At 45.7% G+C, this 19,473-nt stretch overlaps 1 protein-coding gene across 1 annotated transcript in view; it reads left to right on the forward strand.

The window, feature by feature from the left end:
* LOC147016172 (calcium and integrin-binding family member 2-like) overlaps positions 1–19,473 on the forward strand; it is a 101,284-nt gene that overhangs the window by 62,102 nt on the left and 19,709 nt on the right. Inside the window, exon 3 of the mRNA XM_085848938.1 lies at positions 5,972–6,074. Coding sequence (XP_085705064.1) covers positions 5,972–6,074 — 103 coding nt within the window. The remainder of the gene's footprint in view (positions 1–5,971; positions 6,075–19,473) is intronic.

A 19,473-nucleotide genomic window follows, 5' to 3' on the forward strand; every position in this document is an offset into this window, starting at 1 on the left:
ATTCTGATATCTGGATGGTATTGGACCAAGGTACTTCCATTCCAATATCTGGATGGTGTTGGACCAAAGTACTTCCATTCCGATATCTGGATGGTATTGGACCAAGGTACTTCCATCCAATATCTGGATGGTGTTGGACCAAAGTACTTCCATTCCGATATCTGGGTGGTATTGCACCAAAGTACCTCTACCACGAGGTCTGGGTGTATTTAACCAAGGTACCTCCACCCCGAGGTCTCGGTGTATTGAACCAAGGTACCTCCACCCCGAGGTCTGGGCGTATTAGACCAAGGTACTTCCATTCCGAAGTCTGGGTGTATTGGACCAAGGTACTTCCATTCCGATATCTGGATGGTATTGAACCAAGGTACCTCCACCCCACGGTCTGGATGTATTGGACCAAGGTACTTCCATTCCGATATCTGGATGGTATTGGACCAAGGTACTTCCATTTCGATATCTGGATGGTATTGCACCAAGGTACTTCCACCCCAAGGTCTTTGTGTATTGGACAATGGTACCTCCATCCTGAGGTCTGGGTGTATTGGACCAAGGTATCTCCACCCCATGGTCTGGGTATATTGAATCAAGGTACTTCCATCTCTGAGTTGTGGGTATATTGAATCAAGGTACTTCCATCTCTGAGTTGTGGGTATATTGAATCAAGGTACCTCCACCCTCAGTTGTAGGTGTACTGGACCCAGACTCAAGACCAAGGGACCAGCTCTATTATAATTCACTGTAGTTATAAAACAAGATACACAGTACATTGGAAAAGAGATGTTCACATCTCCATTGTCTGTGCATGCCATGCGCACTTTGGCATGACCAGCAAAAAGCTCTTGGGGAGTCATGAAGGAATTTTTCGATCTTGGTTTGCCGTACTGAGGGTATTGTATACACACTGGGGTTCTACACCATCGGAGCGCTCATCACGGTGAGGTTCAGCGATCACGACATCACGGCCATTGTTACCAATGGCTTCCTCACAGGCTACTTGGCATTCAGCCTCACGGAACGTGTCCACACGGAGAGGATCTCAGATGAGGGCTCGGACTGTTATTTGTGTTCTGGAGGGAGTTAGGCCCTCATTTGTGTGGGATGTGCACCTCGCACATTCAGTCTACAACCCATTCAGAGAACAAATTCCTCAACTTTCCCCTCCATTCTTACACCGAGGAAGTTCAGAGAATCATGGACATCTTTGCAAAGTCTTCGTTGTTGGTTTATTTGCTTCCTTGTCGTGGTGTGTGCTCTGGCCCAAGGTTAGAGGTTTTCAACATATTCAGCGAAACTGCCAGTAACAGGCAGTTTCACCAAAAGGTCGCTCATTGATCATTTTGTCCCAACATTTCAGCTTACTCAAAACTGCAGAAACTTCACTGAACGTGGTTCACGAGGAGGGAACATTGTAAATATGTTACTGTCGTGTCCATTCAGTTGCACATTTCCAAGTTGGCAGAAGTTCTGGCCTCGCACAAAGGTCCCAGGTCTGATTGTGGATGCGCCACACCATTTCCTCCATAACAGGACGCTTGTCTCACGCATCGGAGCAATTAATAGACCAATTAGTCTGCACTGCCAAGGACATTCGATATAACTCATATCATTCATCACTGTAATTGCCATTAGAATCTCTCCAAGGTAAAAGTTTTGAGGCATTAGAGTAAGGGGTATAAGTCGTTCCCTGTGCAAATCCCACACGTCATCCAATGATCTTGGCTGTGTGACCTCCAAAGGCAAAGGTCACATCCGTGCTCAAGGCTGTGTGTGATACTCGTATTTTAATCCAATTCCAGCCACGTGTGAATTATGTTAAACTTATTATAATCTTGAAAGCTTCTTATTCACTGCTTAGTCTACTTGGTGATGTTTATGTGTTTCGGAGGTGGAGGAAGGGTTGGAGGGGATGGGAATGGGGAGGAAGGTGGAGCGGAATTGATGGAGAGGAGTATAATGTGGGAGGTGAGGAGGAATGGGGAGGAGGAATGGGGAGGAGGTACGGAACGGAGGAAGGCAGGAGGAAAGACTGGGATCGATGGAGGATGCACAGTCTGCAGCTGGCTATGGAGACCAGGTTTGCTATGTGGTTGGCCCAGTGGAAGTGATGGTTAATGGTGAGAAAAGTTCAAGACCCTGATTATTATAACACTGCTCCATAACATGCAATATCGTGAAACATTGCTGATGAAAACTTAACACCTTTCAGTAGTTATTAAGAATCCATGAAAATGTCACCATATGCCACCAACACCTTCAGAGTGAGCTGCTAATTAAAAATATGTTTTAAAACATCTTTTTTTTTGAATTACCACCTCCCCTACCCCCTCCTCACCCACCCTTACCTACTCCCACCCGGGTCTTGCATCATTGAGTGAACCGACCCTCGTGTAGACTGTTGGGAATCCATCTGTGAGCATTAGGTGGTGGACCCTAAATATTCCACTGTGTCTTTCAACAAGGAACAACTTCTCTAGCCAACCTCTGGTACGGTACGAGCAGGGGGAGTAGCAACTCGAAGCATGCCTCCTTTGGACAGGCTCGTGAAGGTTATGCATTTAGGTTGTAGATCGTAAAGAGCACTCGATGCCCCCCTCGAAAAGAGGACAGTGTGTCCCGGTACCTTGATTAAATTAATGGCCAAAGGTAAAGTGACGTATGTAAACGAATTACTCGAGCGGGTGGCGAGCCATCGCAAATCCACACTCTTTCCACTGAAAGCAAGGTTAAAAAAAATGGCAAAAAGTTCCATCAGGAATGACCCAAAATGAAATTTTGAGTTAAAAAGAAAGTCTTCTGTTTTGGCCCTTGTGACCCCAAGTCCCCTCTAAATGGAGCATGAACCGGGGGTGAAATCCAAAAAATCGTTACATATTTCACGTGTCGTCTTCCAATGTTGATTACACATACAAAGTTTCATTTAAAAAATGGTTTAAAATGTGCCCGTCATTGCATTTTTTGCTATTTGACCTTTTGACCCAGCCCGGGAGGGAAGGGTAAAGTGAGACAGCTCTCGCAGCTTCTTGCCATGTGGTGATCCATAACTACCAAGTTTGGTGAAATAATGCACAACCGTTGAGGAGGAGATTAATGGACAGACAGACAGACAGACAGACAGACAGACAGACAGACAGACAGACAGACAGACAGACAGACAGAGCCATTACAACATCTCTCCGTTTTGGATTTTTGTTTGTTTTTTTCAGCGTGGGGATAATAAAGGGATGACATGTTAATTTAGATTGATTCAATCGTCAAAATGGTTAATTGATTGAATATAAGCCATTGAGAGATTCAGAAAACAAAGCAAGTACACAGCACGGGCAAGATGAGCCCACAATCCTCGTGCTGTGTTCTAGGTCTTTGTCCTTCATGCCCATGAATATCTGAGGAGCTCATGTACCATTAGTGGGATCGAAAAACCGTTTACAGCAAACCATGAGGAGTGCTCACCTCATGAAGATGTCGCATGGAAATACTACATTCATGTAAAAAAGTGTGCTGTAGAAGAAGGAGGCATTAATGTGGTTCAATCAACACGAAGGGAGGTCTTGTGCTGGGTGGATTTGTTGTGCTGGGTAGTTTTAGTGTGCTGGGTGGTTTGGTTGTGCTGAATGGTTTAGTTGTTCTGGGTAGTTTTGTTGTTCTGGGTGGTTTTGGTTGTTCTGGACAGTTTTGTTGTCCTGGGTGGTTTTGTTGTGTTGGGTGGTTTTGGTGTGCTGGGTGGTTTGGTTTGTCTGAGTGGTTTCGTTGATCTGGTTAGTTTTGTTCCTCTTGGTGGTTTTTTTGTGCTGAGCGGTTAGGGTTAGGGTGGATTTCGTGTGCTGTGTGGTTTGGTTGGGCAGGGTGGTTTTGGTGTGCTGCGTGGTTTGGTTCAGCAGGGTCTTTTTGGTGTGCTGTGTGGTTTGGTTGCGCAGGGTGATTTGTTGTCCTGTGAGATTTGGTGGGGGCAGAGTAGTTTTGGTGTGCTGTGTGGTTTGGTTGAGCATGGTGTTTTTGGTGTGCTGTGTGGTTTGGTTGCGCAGGGTGGTTTTGGTGTGCTGCGTGGTTTGGTTCAGCAGGGTCTTTTTGGTGTGCTGTGTGGTTTGGTTGCGCAGGGTGATTTGTTGTCCTGTGTGATTTGGTGCGGGCAGAGTAGTTTTGGTGTGCTGTGTGGTTTGGTTGAGCACGGTGTTTTTGGTGTGCTGTGTGGTTTGGTTGAGCATGGTGTTTTTGGTGTGCTGTGTGGTTTGGTTGCGCAGGGTGGTTTTGGTGTGCTGCGTGGTTTGGTTGAACAGGGTGGTTTTGGTGTGCTGCGTGGTTTGGTTGCGCAGGGTGGTTTTGGTGTGCTGCGTGGTTTGGTTGCGCAGGGTGGTTTTGTTGTGCTGCATGGTTTGGTTGAACAGGGTGGTTTTGGTGTGCTGCGTGGTTTGGTTGAACAGGGTGGTTTTGGTGTGCTGCGTGGTTTGGTTAAGAGGGTGGTTTTGGTGTGCTGTGTGGTTTGGTTGAGAGGGTGGTTTTGGTGTGCTGCGTGGTTTGGTTGAACAGGGTGGTTTTGGTGTGCTGCGTGGTTTGGTTGCACAGGGTGGTTTTGGTGTGCTGCGTGGTTTGGTTGAACAGGGTGGTTTTGGTGTGCTGCGTGGTTGGGTTGAACAGGGTGGTTTTGGTGTGCTGCGTGGTTTGGTTGAACAGGGTGGTTTTGGTGTGCTGTGTGGTTTGGTTGAACAGGGTGGTTTTGGTGTGCTGCGTGGTTTGGTTGAACAGGGTGGTTTTGGTGTGCTGTGTGGTTTGGTTGAACAGGGTGGTTTTGGTGTGCTGCGTGGTTTGGTTGAGAGGGTGGTTTTGGTGTGCTGCGTGGTTTGGTTGAGAGGGTAGTTTTGGTGTGCTGAGTGGTTTGGTTGAGAGGGTGGTTTTGGTGTGCTGCGTGGTTTGGTTGAGAGGGTAGTTTTGGTGTGCTGAGTGGTTTGGTTGAGAGGGTGGTTTTGGTGTGCTGAGTGGTTTGGTTGAGAGGGTGGTTTTGGTGTGCTGCGTGGTTTGGTTGAGAGGGTGGTTTTGGTGTGCTGCGTGGTTTGGTTGAGAGGGTGGTTTTGGTGTGCTGCGTGGTTTGGTTGAGAGGGTGGCTTTGGTGTGCTGCGTGGTTTGGTTGAGAGGGTGGTTTTGGTGTGCTGCGTGGTTTGGTTGAGAGCGCAGTTTTGCTGTGCTGAGTGGTTTGGTTGAGAGGGTGGTTTTGGTGTGCTGAGTGGTTTGGTTGAGAGGGTGGTTTTGGTGTGCTGCGTGGTTTGGTTGAGAGGGTGGTTTTGGTGTGCTGCGTGGTTTGGTTGAGAGGGTGGTTTTGGTGTGCTGCGTGGTTTGGTTGAGAGGGTGGTTTTGGTGTGCTGCGTGGTTTGGTTGAACAGGGTGGTTTTGGTGTGCTGTGTGGTTGGGTTGAACAGGGTGGTTTTGGTGTGCTGCGTGGTTTGGTTGAACAGGGTGGTTTTGGTGTGCTGCGTGGTTTGGTTGAACAGGGTGGTTTTGGTGTGCTGCGTGGTTTGGTTGAGAGGGTAGTTTTGGTGTGCTGCGTGGTTTGGTTGAGAGGGTGGTTTTGGTGTGCTGCGTGGTTTGGTTGAGAGGGTAGTTTTGGTGTGCTGAGTGGTTTGGTTGAGAGGGTGGTTTTGGTGTGCTGCGTGGTTTGGTTGAGCTGGTGGTTTTGGTGTGCTGCGTGGTTTGGTTGAGCGGGTGGTTTTGGTGTGCTGCGTGGTTTGGTTGAACAGGGTGGTTTTGGTGTGCTGTGTGGTTTGGTTGAACAGGGTGGTTTTGGTCGGGGTGGTTTTGTTGTGCCATTACCTTCCCAGCAGTCCGTTCAGGGAGGAATTTGTAATTTCCCTTCTTTTCTCTTTTTCCATGATAAAAACGTTGGTAATCAAATATCGATACACCATCACGTGTGGCTCATTGTCCATGATGGTCTGGTGCTGTGCCCCATGCTGTGTGAATCTCCTTTACTGCCTTTCAGCCTGCACAGTCGATTCCAAGACCTTGCTCCCGTGGCCGTGCCTGGCAACAACTCTGAGTTTACAATCCTGAGCCAAGTGGTGAGCAGCATGCCGGAGCTCAAAGTAAGTTATTCACATCCACTTCTTGGAGACACCGTCACGTGGTTGCAACAGTTAGTGGGTTCAGAAAGATGCAAAGGGTCGTTCGACAAGATCCCATGGTGGATAAAAAAAAACTCAGTAACTTACAATGCACCACCCAACTATAATGACTAGTTATGCGGTGAGTTATATTTGCAGTGCACCACCCAACTATAATGACTCGCTATGCGGTGAGTTATACCCATAGCAACAATAACAGCTTCAGTGGACTTTGCACAGCTCAGAGGTGCCAGAGAGATCGGACTGACGTCATCGGCAAGTCTCCAGCACAGACAAAGGGACAATAAATCTTGATATCCCATGATCCCATTGTCATTGCAAGCACACAGAGTGGAATTGCACTTTTAACGCAGCACTCACACTCAGGCCTGTATGGAAGTCGAGGATAAGATTGATCGTGGTAGTTTTCTCTGCACCAAGTGGGTTGCGGTATATCACATCCACGGAGACATTTCTGGTTGGGATGTGGATCCGTTGGCGTCCCCTTCTGGTTGTTGACCGGGAGGGTCTAAATGACCTGAACCCGATTCATGTGATTTCCCTGTATAATCTGAGCAGCAATCGTGACATATCTCAGTGGAGAGAAAATATTTCTTATATTATATTCAAGACTAAAATCTGAACTTCGGCTTCAATAATGAATGAATGTTCGTTCGTTTGTCCTCATTTAGGTATATTATGTGGATCCACAGCAAGCACTATATAAATAATCCTTCATGTCATGCTCACACATCGTTTGGTACTCCGCACGGAGCACATCGCTCATGATGCTGGGAAACAAGGTTCAAATCCCCAGAACCTTTTTGATTTGTCCATAATCTATGAACGTCCTTGTAATTGTTGTGGGAGTGCAATGTCTCAGGCATATGGTTTGTGTCCAACATGTCCAGGAACGTCCATCCTCATCCATGCTGCCACAGGTCCCTCTTGGCAAGGGCTATGCTGGGTGGTTTGCCAAGTTCCGTGGTGGAATGACGACAAGATCAACGTAGTCAGTTTCACTCTTTAATCAGATGTCCTCGATGACACAAAAACTTTGCTTTCTTCATGCCACATGAGTCATGGATTCAGTTTGAGTGAATGACTGCAATAAGCAAAAAAACAACAAGTATCAGTACATTAAAAGTACATTGCCCCATGCCAAATAAATCAATAACATACCCTCCAGCGTGCGACATCACCGGGGCTAAAGCGCCCTGGCAATGTCACCTTGCAGCACATGGAGATGGAATTGGGAAGGAGCGGTGTACTTCTGAGGTCAGGTCAGATCAGGAATGGGAGCATGTGCCAGAGCAGTGTGTCACTGCATCCACTTTCCGCCGGTAGTCTAGGGGCCTCCGTCTGGCTATCCCCCAGGCAGATGCCTGGCCCATCCCCATCTCCTTGAGATGCTGATCAACCTGCTGCAACCACAAGGCATGGGGTCGGCCCATCGGCCTCCTCAACTCACGAGGCTCCCTCGCTGAGAGACTCTGGTGAGCAAGATCAGCGTTAGGAAAATGAGCCACATGTCCATACAGCCGCAGCTAACGCTCCTGGACTATGCAAGTAACAAATCTCATTTGAGTCTGTCTCAGTGACCGCCTGTTGGACACAAACTCCGACTAGCGATAGCCAAGGATTCTCCGAAGATACCTGGTACCATAGGAATTAAGTCTAAATCTCAGATCCCTGGACAGAGTCCAAGTCTCACATCCATAGAGCAAGACTAGAAGCACCAAGGACCTGAAGACTCGGACTTTCATCCTCCTGCACAGGTACCGGCAGTGTCACACCCCATGATCCAGTGAACACATGACTCCCCAGTTCAACATGGATGCCACAGATCCCAGGAGCTTTACCCCATTTCAACAGGTTCACCACAGCCTGTGTTTCCACAAACGAAGGTGGACCACAGTTGATTGGATGGTCAGCAATTGGGATAGTCACACTCTTGGCTTCCAACTCGACAGCTGGTGGATTAGCCTGGTACTGTTGCGAATCTTGAAGCCATGAGCACTCAACATACAGGTCCTACAGAACAGTTATATCGGTATGTGTTTTAGTTAGGGTTCCTGTCCCTCGTTTAATGGGTGAATGAATGTACATGCACTGTGGGTTATTTTAATAGTTAGGATTTTTACATCACTCACAACAACAACTACGGCTCCTACATCTCCAACTACAACAACAATGCCATCTTCGCTCTCACAGTGACTACCCTCTGCTCTCAGCATTCTCCGTGAGCTCGCTGGAATTTGGGCGTGTTTGGAATTCGTTCGGGGATGGAATTCCATTCCCAAATATGGTCATGAACCGGTTCGCTTGGCTGCGTGCCAAACATGGGAATGCGTCGTGTCCCACCCACTGAGAACGGGCCACGATGAGCGGACTGAATTCCATTCCCAAATATGGTCATGAACCGATTCTCTTGGCTGCGTGCCAAACATGGGAATGCGTCGTGTCCCACCCAGTGAGAACGGGCCACGATGAGCGGACTGAATTCCATTCCCAAATATGGTCATGAACCGGTTCGCTTGGCTGCGTGCCAAACATGGGAATGCATCATGTCCCACCCACTGAGAATGGGCCACGATGAGCGGACTGAATTCCATTCCCAAATATGGTCATTAACCGGTTCACTTGGCTGCGTGCCAAACAAGGGAATGCATCGTGTCCCACCCACTGAGAACGGGCCAAGATGAGCGGACTGAATTCCATTCCCAAATATGGTCATGAACCGGTTCGCTTGGCCTTGTGCCCGAGAGTGGGCCAGGCCTGAGCGAACTGCACCCAAGAGCGAGCCAGGCCTGAGCGAACTGCACCCAAGAGCGAGCCACGCCTGAGCGAACCACCCCAAGAGTGATAAAAAGGAACAGAGAGGAAATATTCGGGTGGATCTGCTGGAGCGGGTTGGGAAGAATCTGTGCCCCGTCTTCACCACCGCGTGTTTTGGTTTCCGGTGGATCTGCTGGAGCTCGGTGAGGAAGAAATCGCGCCCATTCAAAACGCATCTCTCGAGACTGGGCGAGAGGCATCTCGTCGCTGGTGTGCTCCTCGTTCTTGGCTCGTCTTGTGGCTGGCGTGGTCTGCGCCTGGCTGCCCTGGTTCCTTCTTGGCCGACTGGTGCTCCAGGAAGGTGCGGACGTCGAGCCGCGTGGCGCGGCCAGGTAGCCTGCGACTTTCTCGTCCCTCAGCTCGACTTCCCTCCGAGCTGAAAGGATGATAAAGACCATTTTGGGTCCGCTTCTTTGGGTGTGCGTCTGAGTGTGGGCCCATCTGTAAGTAGGAATTGTATAAGTGCTCTTGGCTGTACATACTTGCATCTCTTTCGTCAGATAACTCGGCTTCTTGCGTGCTCCCCGCCTTTCCCCCATTATAAATAAATACATTTGTTGAATGTATCAGCTTGTTTCTGTGTTTTGGATGTTTTGTCACATGTTGGTGAATTACGAAGGCTGTTGCCGCTGTAAATGTACATTTGGACTGACGGAACTTTGGCAACTATTCGCTCGGGTTGCGCATGGGTCGGGCACGCTAACGGCTCGACTCGTACGAGGGCCGTCGAGGGTGTGAATACTCGGTAACTCGCCACGTGGATCTCTAGGTATTTTGAAGATTGGCAAATAACCCCCGTACCACGTGGTGGAATTATTGATGATTCACGGTCCGGTAAGGGACCCGTACCTGTCGGAGTTTTCCGAGAGGTACGATCTAGATTCTGGGTGTTCGGTAGAGTCGACCCTATCGCCCCACCTCGCGGTTGTGCTTACAACCGATACCCAGCCCACGACAGTACAACCGCTCAAAGTAACTGACCCGGTGGGCCTTCGCTTTGGACTCCTCTGTCAAGAGCCTTCCACCCTCTGCTCTAACTGCAGTACACCGAGAGATGGGCTTGGAGGAACGCAATGCGCAAATTCCCCTGTAAGCAGGACGAGAATGAGATGTATCTCAGGTGAATGTGTACAAATGTACTAATGAGGTAAATATGTACAAATGATAATTAATCACCATGCAGCATATGGAGACAGATTTTGAGTGAGCGGTGTGCAATAATTGATTGATTCAGTCATTAATTGCGTCATTAAAATAAACTAGCTGAAACCCCGTCACAGACGGATTCCAAAGGTTGACTATTGCCACTACGTGCGATGCACTCTTACAGATACGAAGTTTCTTCCAGTCCAGGTCACAGTACCGAGAAAAACGTGACGCGACCGCTCAGAGGAGCACAAAATTGGTCCTTCATAGTCCGGGCAGCCTGTGCTGAAAAAGGTGGTAACCCGAAACAAATTACAATAGTTTTCAAACCTGTTTTTGATGGTTCCTAATGTACCTGGGACTATCCTATTAAAAATCTACCAAAATTTATTCGGTGGAACATTTTTTTTTTTTTGAGAAAACTTACCCCCACCCGTAAAATTCAAAAATTTGAATGTGTCGAAAATGAAAAATAACAAAAATGTGTTTCAGTCTTATAAACAATAGTTTGTTAATTGTTAATATTTGCACTGGAAGTTAAAAACATAATCTAAACCTATAGAAATACTTGATATGGGTCAGAATGATTCCACATTCGTAAAATTGGCGGTGACTGGGCTCTGCGAGCGGCTGGCCACAGTACGTACCGGTAACAACATTTCACATATTGAAGTCTCGCGTTTATAAAATTTATGTAACTTTAAATAGTACATTATATAACATAGTGTTACACGTCAAGTACATCTGTATACACCAGCGTTAAACAATCACAATTGAAGCTGAATCTGTTGTGAAACATCGGGAGGCCACGGCCATCTAAAACTCAAATTAACGCTCTGTTGGCTCTTCCTCCGAGTCTATGTCAGCCGACAGTGAAATGTTTGCACAAATCCCACGACATTCACCGCAGGCCATGGAACAATCCAATCCATTTTTTCGGCAGATACATCTCAAACTGTAGCACCCTGTTTCACAATTACACCGTATCACTTTCAGTAACTTTTGTGGTGCTGGTGTATTGTCGGTCAAAATTGGGGCCAGTTTCCCTTCACTCACTTTCCAGCCCCATTGATCTGGAGGTACTTGATCACCATGGCCGAACCACACTTGAACCTGTTGATACACTCTGAGGCTGTGATATTTAGCTGCAGCTGATGTTGGAGGCGGACTGCACGGCTGACTGCCTTTCCTGAGAACATATGTACCACTGTGTTGTCAGCATACACTACTTCCAACAGCTGCTGAAGGCCTGATCCACTCATCAGGTGGCCAATGGATCCCAGGAAGCTCATTTTTGTATGGAAGCCTCCCAAACGAACGACAGTTGGTTGCAATTCAGGAAGATTCTCTACCATTATGTGTGCCTTCCACCATAACGGTTGATCAAATGTCACCACTGGGTATGCTTGGTACTGACTTGCATGGGAAGATATGAATTTTAATGTAGAATAAATGCAGGTGAGATCGTTTGGATCCAAATCAATCATGGGGAGAAACATGACCGACGACACACCAGGATGTTCTCCTTTGTGGATGAGCTGCATGAACCCAGACCACTGGGGTCTTGGGACTTTCAGCAGCAGCGATGACTTCCAAAGTAGATCTACTTCTGCACATGGTTCTTTCGCATTTGGGTTTGTTATTGGCTCGTAGAGGAGAGACTGGAGGCTATCTCTTTCTGAGAAGAAGTGCTGAACATTTATCCGTCCAACAGAAGCAATATCACCAGATGTGACTTTCACTCTTGGAATGGTTCTTGATGATTTTGTCCCAGGTGTCACCATAGCAATAATTCCCATACCGTGGAACATACCCTTTCCATCAATACTTCTCACATTGTGGTCAACATTGTCGGCAGAATATTCTATAAAATTGTTTGCACTGAAGTTTTGAATCGCTGTGCCATGTGCAACTGAAGAACTTCTTTCGTACTTCTTCCCTTCACTGTAAGAGCAGGAAAACCCATGGTGATATAAAGAATCCACCAAAATTTGTGATTGGAAGTGGTGGTGCATTTGAACACCCAAACCAATTTGTAATGGTGCCAGAAGGATACGAGGCCGCGTTGCCTGCATGATCGCTTGTCCTATTGAAGCAATTTTGGTGCTTCGATCTTTTCCACAGAATATTGTGTTTAACAACTGCTGCAAGGATGGTGGCACGAACTCCAGTGCTGTTTCTGTTGATATTTCGGCGGCAGTGGGATAGGTGTTCCTGGTCTGATCAAGGTCTTTTATGTCCTGTTTTATGAACTTAGCTGCTGCGTCAATTATGTGGGTCTTCTCATCCTTTTTGTCTTGCATCGTTTGTCGATGAAAATTATGTAGGATGTTGGAAGCGGTGGTGTGAAATGTTACTACATTTTGTTTGCCATTGATCTCTGTGATGGTTATTCTGTCGCTGAAATGTTTTTTTAGTTCAGATTTCATATGTGGAAAGTTGTACGGCTCTATGTCCGTATCTTGGAGATATTCTTTCATCTTGCTTATCAAATCGTTGATGGTCACCTGCTCGTCATCATTGTTTTCAAGATACTCTACTACTGCTTGAAAAGCTTCGGATTTTTTCGAGTCCTTGGGTCTGCCACTTCCACCGATTTTCTTGCATTTTGCAGCTCTCTGCTCTATGGCTTGCTGAAAAACGATTGGCACCTGTTTCCCTGTTCTAAAGTTAACACTACAAATGTGATATTCTGCATCTGCAGCAGGCAGGTCTTGAACAAAAAGCACCCTACCTCTTACAATGTCAGCCCATTCTCCCTTGAACTCATCACATGCCTTCAGTATTTTGTTCTGGAAATCCATTGTTCGAACAGGAATAAGTATATGTTCTGATTTCTTGCCTTTGTATACATCTGGACAACCACACAACACACAATCCTCGTCATAACTGAATGTAGTTTTTTTTCGATCTAAGTGTGTGCTGAAGATGATGATCCTGTTCACCAGAAAGTTTACGTTTGTTGTGATACAGGATTGATCTAGGGTTGGTATAGTCACTTCTGCACTTCACATGGACAGACTGGCCAGCTGCGACTGTTATATCTTTGCCTCTGGCTTCGCTGGCTTTCAGGATACCATCACATCCCTTTTTTGTTAATGTAACAGTTCGCTCTCCACCTGACACTGTTTTTTGGCAAATTACACAGTCATCCATCTTGATGTTTCACTTCAAACTTTAAGCAAAAAAAAATCATCAATAAATCATTACTGAACCGATCTCACACAGTGTAAAACTTGCAGAGCTACACATTTTTAAGAATCATGGTCATGGATATTTGTATGTAGATCCTATTATAACATAAATAGGAGTACATTGGCCTTTTTTGTGCTTTACATGAAAACAACAATACAAGTACATCGGTATTGAGGTAAAACTCGATCCGCGTTTTTGGCCAGGACAGGGTTTGCACTCTACTGAACTCTTGTTGTTTGTATAAACTGGACTAATAGTGACATTTAATATGACTATATGATTCATCCATAACATTTATAACTCATTTTGAAAGCATTTGGATGTATTTCTGTTATTTTGTATTTTCACCCGATACAATTTCTGGAATTTAAGGGGGTGGTACGGCTGAACTGTCTCCCTAAAAATATGTTCCACTATTTTTATTTTGGTAGATTTTCAATACGAATCTCCCAGATGTACAAGGACTTGGAAAAAAATAATGTCCAAAAACTATTGCAATTTGTTTCGGGTATATCCACAGGGTACCTGGACTATCAGTATTAATATATAGATAGAAGATACAATGTTTCTTGTTACATTTTTTGTGTCAAATTCACATTCTGAGGTAGTCAGCATGTGCAGAAGAGGGTTTTACATTGCAGACGCTATTTTTGAGGAGTGGAATTACACCGCTCTGCGGTGACGGTCTGTCGACGACAGACGTAATGACGTCAGCGAATGACCAATGATGTCATGACGTCCTTACACCTCTCAGCGGTGAAGTCACACGTCACCATGTGAACGAATGTAAAACGAAAATTGTTTATTCTGCTTCCGAGTTGAAAGTTGACTATTGTGCCACTATGTGCGATGCACTCCTACAGGTACGAAGTTTCTTTCAGTCCAGGTCACAGTACCGAGAAAAACTTGACACGACTGCTCAGAGGAGCACAAAATTGGTCCTTCAGTATTAATATATAGATAATAATAGTCGTAAAATAATTGATTTCTCAATCAATTGCCGAATAGCATACCTAAACTACCAGTGTTTCATCCGAATCTGTAACTCTTTGAAAATCAAGTAATTCATCGAAAAATGAATAATTAATCCATTAATTGATGATTAAGGAAGGAAAACAGGGAATTTCAATGAGGTGTGTTTGGGGTGGATTAACGGGGCTAGAAAAGATCAAGGTTTGGGATGGGGGATGATAAGAGGTGGTGGTGAACAGCTGTTTTGAAGGCCTGGAGAGAAGAATGGGATTGAACAGAGTGAGGGAGTTTATTCCAAAGATGGGGGAAAAAAAGAGGAATGAAAGAGTGAAGGTGAGCAGTGATTCGTGATTTAGGTAGCTTTACCAGAAGGGGTGTTTTTTTTGCCAGATATAAAGACCACCGACCTGCATGCGGTGAGAGAGTGAGAGGCCCAAAGAGAGTGAGAGGTCCTTCATCGCAGGAGATACCGATGATAAGGTATCTATCGTGTCATGTCCAAATATCAACTTCCAAGCTCAAAATGTACCTAAGATATTGCGAGGATGAGAAATAAAATAAATATGTAATTCGTAAATCGATCATCATTATGTAATTAATCAATTAATTGATTCGTCAAAAAATAAAAATAAAACGTTTTTGCCAAAGCACGTCTTCACTTTTGTCCCCAAATTTCAGCTTCCCAGCTGAAAGGATGGCTGAGATATCACCTGAACAAACAAACAAATTAACCAATGTCACCCCAGGGTGACCAGTATCTTGCCAAAATGTGAACATGAGTGACTTATTTAAGGTCACACTGAGGTGAACAGAACTGCTATCCACGAGGAGCGACTCCTTGAGGAATATCTGCCTACGAGAGATTCCGATGATAATCGTTTTACAGTGACCATGAACAATACGTGTTTGCCTCATAACGTTACCCAATGACGTCATAATGGCGAAAGCTTGACATATCTAGAAAACACTCATCAAGGACTTCAATTTGAGGTACTACAGGATATGGTTCCTAAAACTTGAAAATTTGACTTTGGGGTCAAATATGTTCGACCTCAGGTGCTAACCCTAAAGGTTAAGGTCGATCACAAACAAACACTAATGAACTGAGAGCTAAGCCATTTACTACATTCCCACAAAGTTTGGAGATGATTCGATTAAAATTACTCAAAAAGAAGGGTTTCATCGAACTCCATAATTGACTTCAAAGTGATCTTGACATTTGACCTTGACTTTGACCATTAAGTGCACTGAAAAGTATTCCAAAAAGACAACCATATATGAACCCACAAGAGTTTCCAATGAGAACTTTGCTATACAGAGTGACCAAAACCAGAGTTTCCAATGAGAACTTTGCTATACAGAGTGACCAAAAGAAGAATTTCTGATGTGAACTAAATCAATGCAAAATACATGAAAAATGCAGTTTTTCGTCATAACATCATCAAATGATGTCACATCGTCAAAATAGTTGTATGTTTAGAAAGCCCTCATTAAGGGATTTAATTTGAGGTACTACTCGATATGGTAACTAAAACTTGAAAATTTGACCTTAGGGTTAAAAAGAATGACCTTTCGGTTGACATTGAAGGTCAAGGCCGATTAACATCAAAAATTAATCAGCTGAGCGCCATACCACACCCTATATATCCACCAAGGTTAGAGATCCTTCAATCAACGTTACTTAAAAATTAAGGGTTTCATCGACCTTGATTATTGACCTTTTTGTGACCTTGACCTTTGACCTTAACAATTTAGGATGGTTGACAGTATGTCTCCAGGACTCATGTACATGAACTATCAAGAGATTTTGATGAGAAAGGAGAAAATAAAATTTTCATGAAAAATCCGTTTTTTCGTCATGACGTCATCAAATGACGTCATAGCATCAAACTTTTGACAGATCTGGAAAGCACTTATCAAGCGCTTTCATATGAGGTATTACTCGATATGGTACCTAAGATTTCAAAATTTGACCTTGGGGTCAAAAACTTTCGACCTCCAGCGCTAAGCATGAAGGTCAAGGCTGATCGCCACCAAAAATTAATCAGCTCAGCGCCAGACCATGAACTATATTCCCATGAAGTTTGAAGACGATCCGATCAAAATTACTCAAAAAATAAGGGTTTCGTCGACTCCCCTGATTTGCGACAAAGTGACCTTGATCTTTGACCTTGACCTTGAAGATTTTGTGCACTGAAAGGGACCTCTATAGGCCTCTGATATGCGAAGTTACAAAAATTTCCAATGATAACTGTGCTCTGCAGAATTTTTTATACGTGATTACAGACAAACAAACAAACAAACAAACAAACAAACAAACAAACAATAAAAAACATACAAGCTGACGAACATATCTTGCAAAAACTTCGTTTTGGCAAGATAACAAATGGAGTGAAAACGGAGTACTCCCTTCCTTTGTCGCCCGGCGATGATGTCATGCATCACCTGGCTGTGGCATTAGGAAGGAGCGGTGTTCAATAATATCTCAGTTACCTTGCTTTAACAATCAGCAAATTTATATTATAAATCAGGAGTGTGTGTATGTCTGTCTGTCTGTCCGTCCGTCCCCGAACTACTCCCTCATTTTTAGGGCAAGCCCCGCCAAACCTTCTGTGGAATGTCTAGGGGTCCCAGCCGGTGTCCTAAGGTGGGTGGGAGTTTTCATAACTTCTTCGATACAATTAAGATTTTGAGTTTCGATCCGTATGAAAGTGCTCCCAATCCGGATGTCATGTTAAAATGGCGTTTCTCTTCGTTTACCTCATGAGTGTTTGTAACATTGTAGTTTGTTAAATTAATGAAATAGTATTAATTTGTGATTGGAATGAAAATATAGAGAGAGATCAAGTTTAAAGGGGAATCGTGAAACAATGCGATCGGGTTTTCACCCGTGGCGTTCGCGGATTCGGCTTTTGCAGATTTGCCATTGTGACATCATAGAAAGACTTTGTTTACTTCATGAGTGTTTGTAACATTGTGTTTTGTTAAATTAATGGTATGGTGATGTTTGAATGAAAACAGAGGTTGAGTTTAAAGCAGAATGAGGACATTATGAGGGGTTCCACCGGTGACATTCGACATTTGTCGTTTCGCCATTTTTTTTTCAATATTCAATATTCTCCGACGGTTTTATTCAACCGAACATCAGAACGCACGTTCCCTACCAAAATCCTTTGCATACAGTGCACACCCTCCTGACATCTCACCCGGAACTCTTTCTCTCCTCATCGCCCCTCGAGTCCAGTCTATGCACAACACCACAGTGTGAAATCTACTTGCACATCTATTATATTTATGAGTGGTGACATAACTCTTCAGTAAACACTTCTGGCTAAATTGTAACACATGCAAAAGCAATACAGTTCTCAAGTTACCTCAAATCGTACTCATAAATAGCATCGAGTTAATGACGTACAGGTTTCTGAGAACACTTCCACGTGACTTGGAGAACCCGAAAAAACTTTATCCGTAACATCAAACACTTGTAACTGTCATTTAAAACAAACAAATGAAGGTTTAACCATGACACTGGAAGGTTCTGGAAACGCATCCCTCCAACACCAATAGCAGCCAACATACAGTGGCCCCCAATCAGTTATTTCATTAATGTACGTTCAGGTAGTCCTTTCCTTCTTGTCTCGTGGGTCGAATGGGACAGTGCGTTGTGTAAATCTCATAGTTAGGCCTGATTAAACCTCTGAACTTCATTCCTACTTTGCTTTTTATCTCTATTCCTAGTGTAAATCCAAGCAAGGAATCCTCACGAGGCCGACAGGCGCTACGCTCGGACACCCATCAGTATAAAACGCAGCCGCGCACCTGTACTGTGGAACATGGGTCCTCGCAAAAGCCAGCAGGCATTACGCTCGGACACCCATTTGCAAAAACCACAGCCGCACCCTTCACGTAAGAATGCGTCCTCATAGAAGAGTGAAGACCAAGGGCAGCAGTAGAAGCCAACAATAAACGCCAGCACTGCACGGAGCACGTGCTGCACAATGAAAAAACCCCACCCACTGTTCAGGCGACGAGAAGAGTAACCAACACAACTGCGTCGCTGCAGGAATGCTGTGCTGAGGAAACAGACGGAGCGGCACACCAAGTGCTAACAAATAGCAGGGTGCACACGGCACACTCTTCTTCAATCCAAATCTACATTGAGTAATTACATCCAATCCTTTCCCTCATTTCCCTGACACAGATCAGGGCTGGCACCGTGCACAGGAAACCGCCTGTGATAAATGGCCACAATGTTTAATGGCGGCGGACCCACTTGCAGTCCCGGGATAACTTATTATCACACATACGCAGGGGCGGAGCCAGAGGTCCAAAAGTGATGAGGCGAAAAGAGGTGAACTTGGTTGATGTGACGGTGCGCGTAGCACAGTGTTGCAACTGCCAACGGCGCGAAGCCATTATGGCGATGGGTCTGGGGGCCGCTCAAGGCCCCCAGAAGCCAATGCATTTTTGATGCCCAGAGACCTATTCTTGGCTAATTTCAATGTTCAAAATGGGAGCTCAGATGGCCAGAGGGCTCAGACCAGATCATATTTCAGGAAATGAGCGACGAGGCAACTGCCTCGTCTGCCTCAGCCTGGCTACGCCGGTGATATGGAGCAGGGCACGAGTGGCACACATCATGTTTGGGTCTGCGCATGTGTTACCGTAGCATCTTACCATCGGTCTCCGCTGTCCATCGCGACCATGGGTGTTTCCCACAGACCGCGAACGTCCTCTCGCCTCTCCGCCTGGCGATTCTGCAGCCAGGCAGAAGCGTGCTGTATGGCTCGGGCCGTATGGCTTACAGACAGGCAGCGCATTGACCGGCGCTGACCGCCGGTCGCTGTGGGTGGCCCGGGAGTTCGGTGCAGGGCGATTTGTGTCACGGTGCTCAGAGCGAGACGATTCTGCAGCTTGGAACCATCTGGCCAGATGTAAAGTGGAGCCGCTTCCGGTCTTGGCGGCTGGCCCGTGTGCTGGCCGGCGCCCAATCAGAGCACCCGATTCGGATGAAGACAGATCGCTTCGGGTCGTCACACCCGCCCGCACCACGGGATCTATAAAAGGACGAGTCGCGGGGCGGTGGAGTGTTGTTCCTGCTCACCACTCCTGTCTGCTCATTCCTGTCGGCTTGTCCTGCTCGTCTTGATATCTGGGATTGACAACCCAACCATTCGCCTGCTGGCTCCGCTCCTTTATCACCGCCTTGCCGCTGACTCCACCCATCCAC

Source organism: Eptatretus burgeri, chromosome 12 (genome assembly GCF_056783735.1).
Source record: "Eptatretus burgeri isolate ZD-2024b chromosome 12, Ebu_testis_v1, whole genome shotgun sequence".
NCBI lineage: Eukaryota > Metazoa > Chordata > Myxini > Myxiniformes > Myxinidae > Eptatretus > Eptatretus burgeri.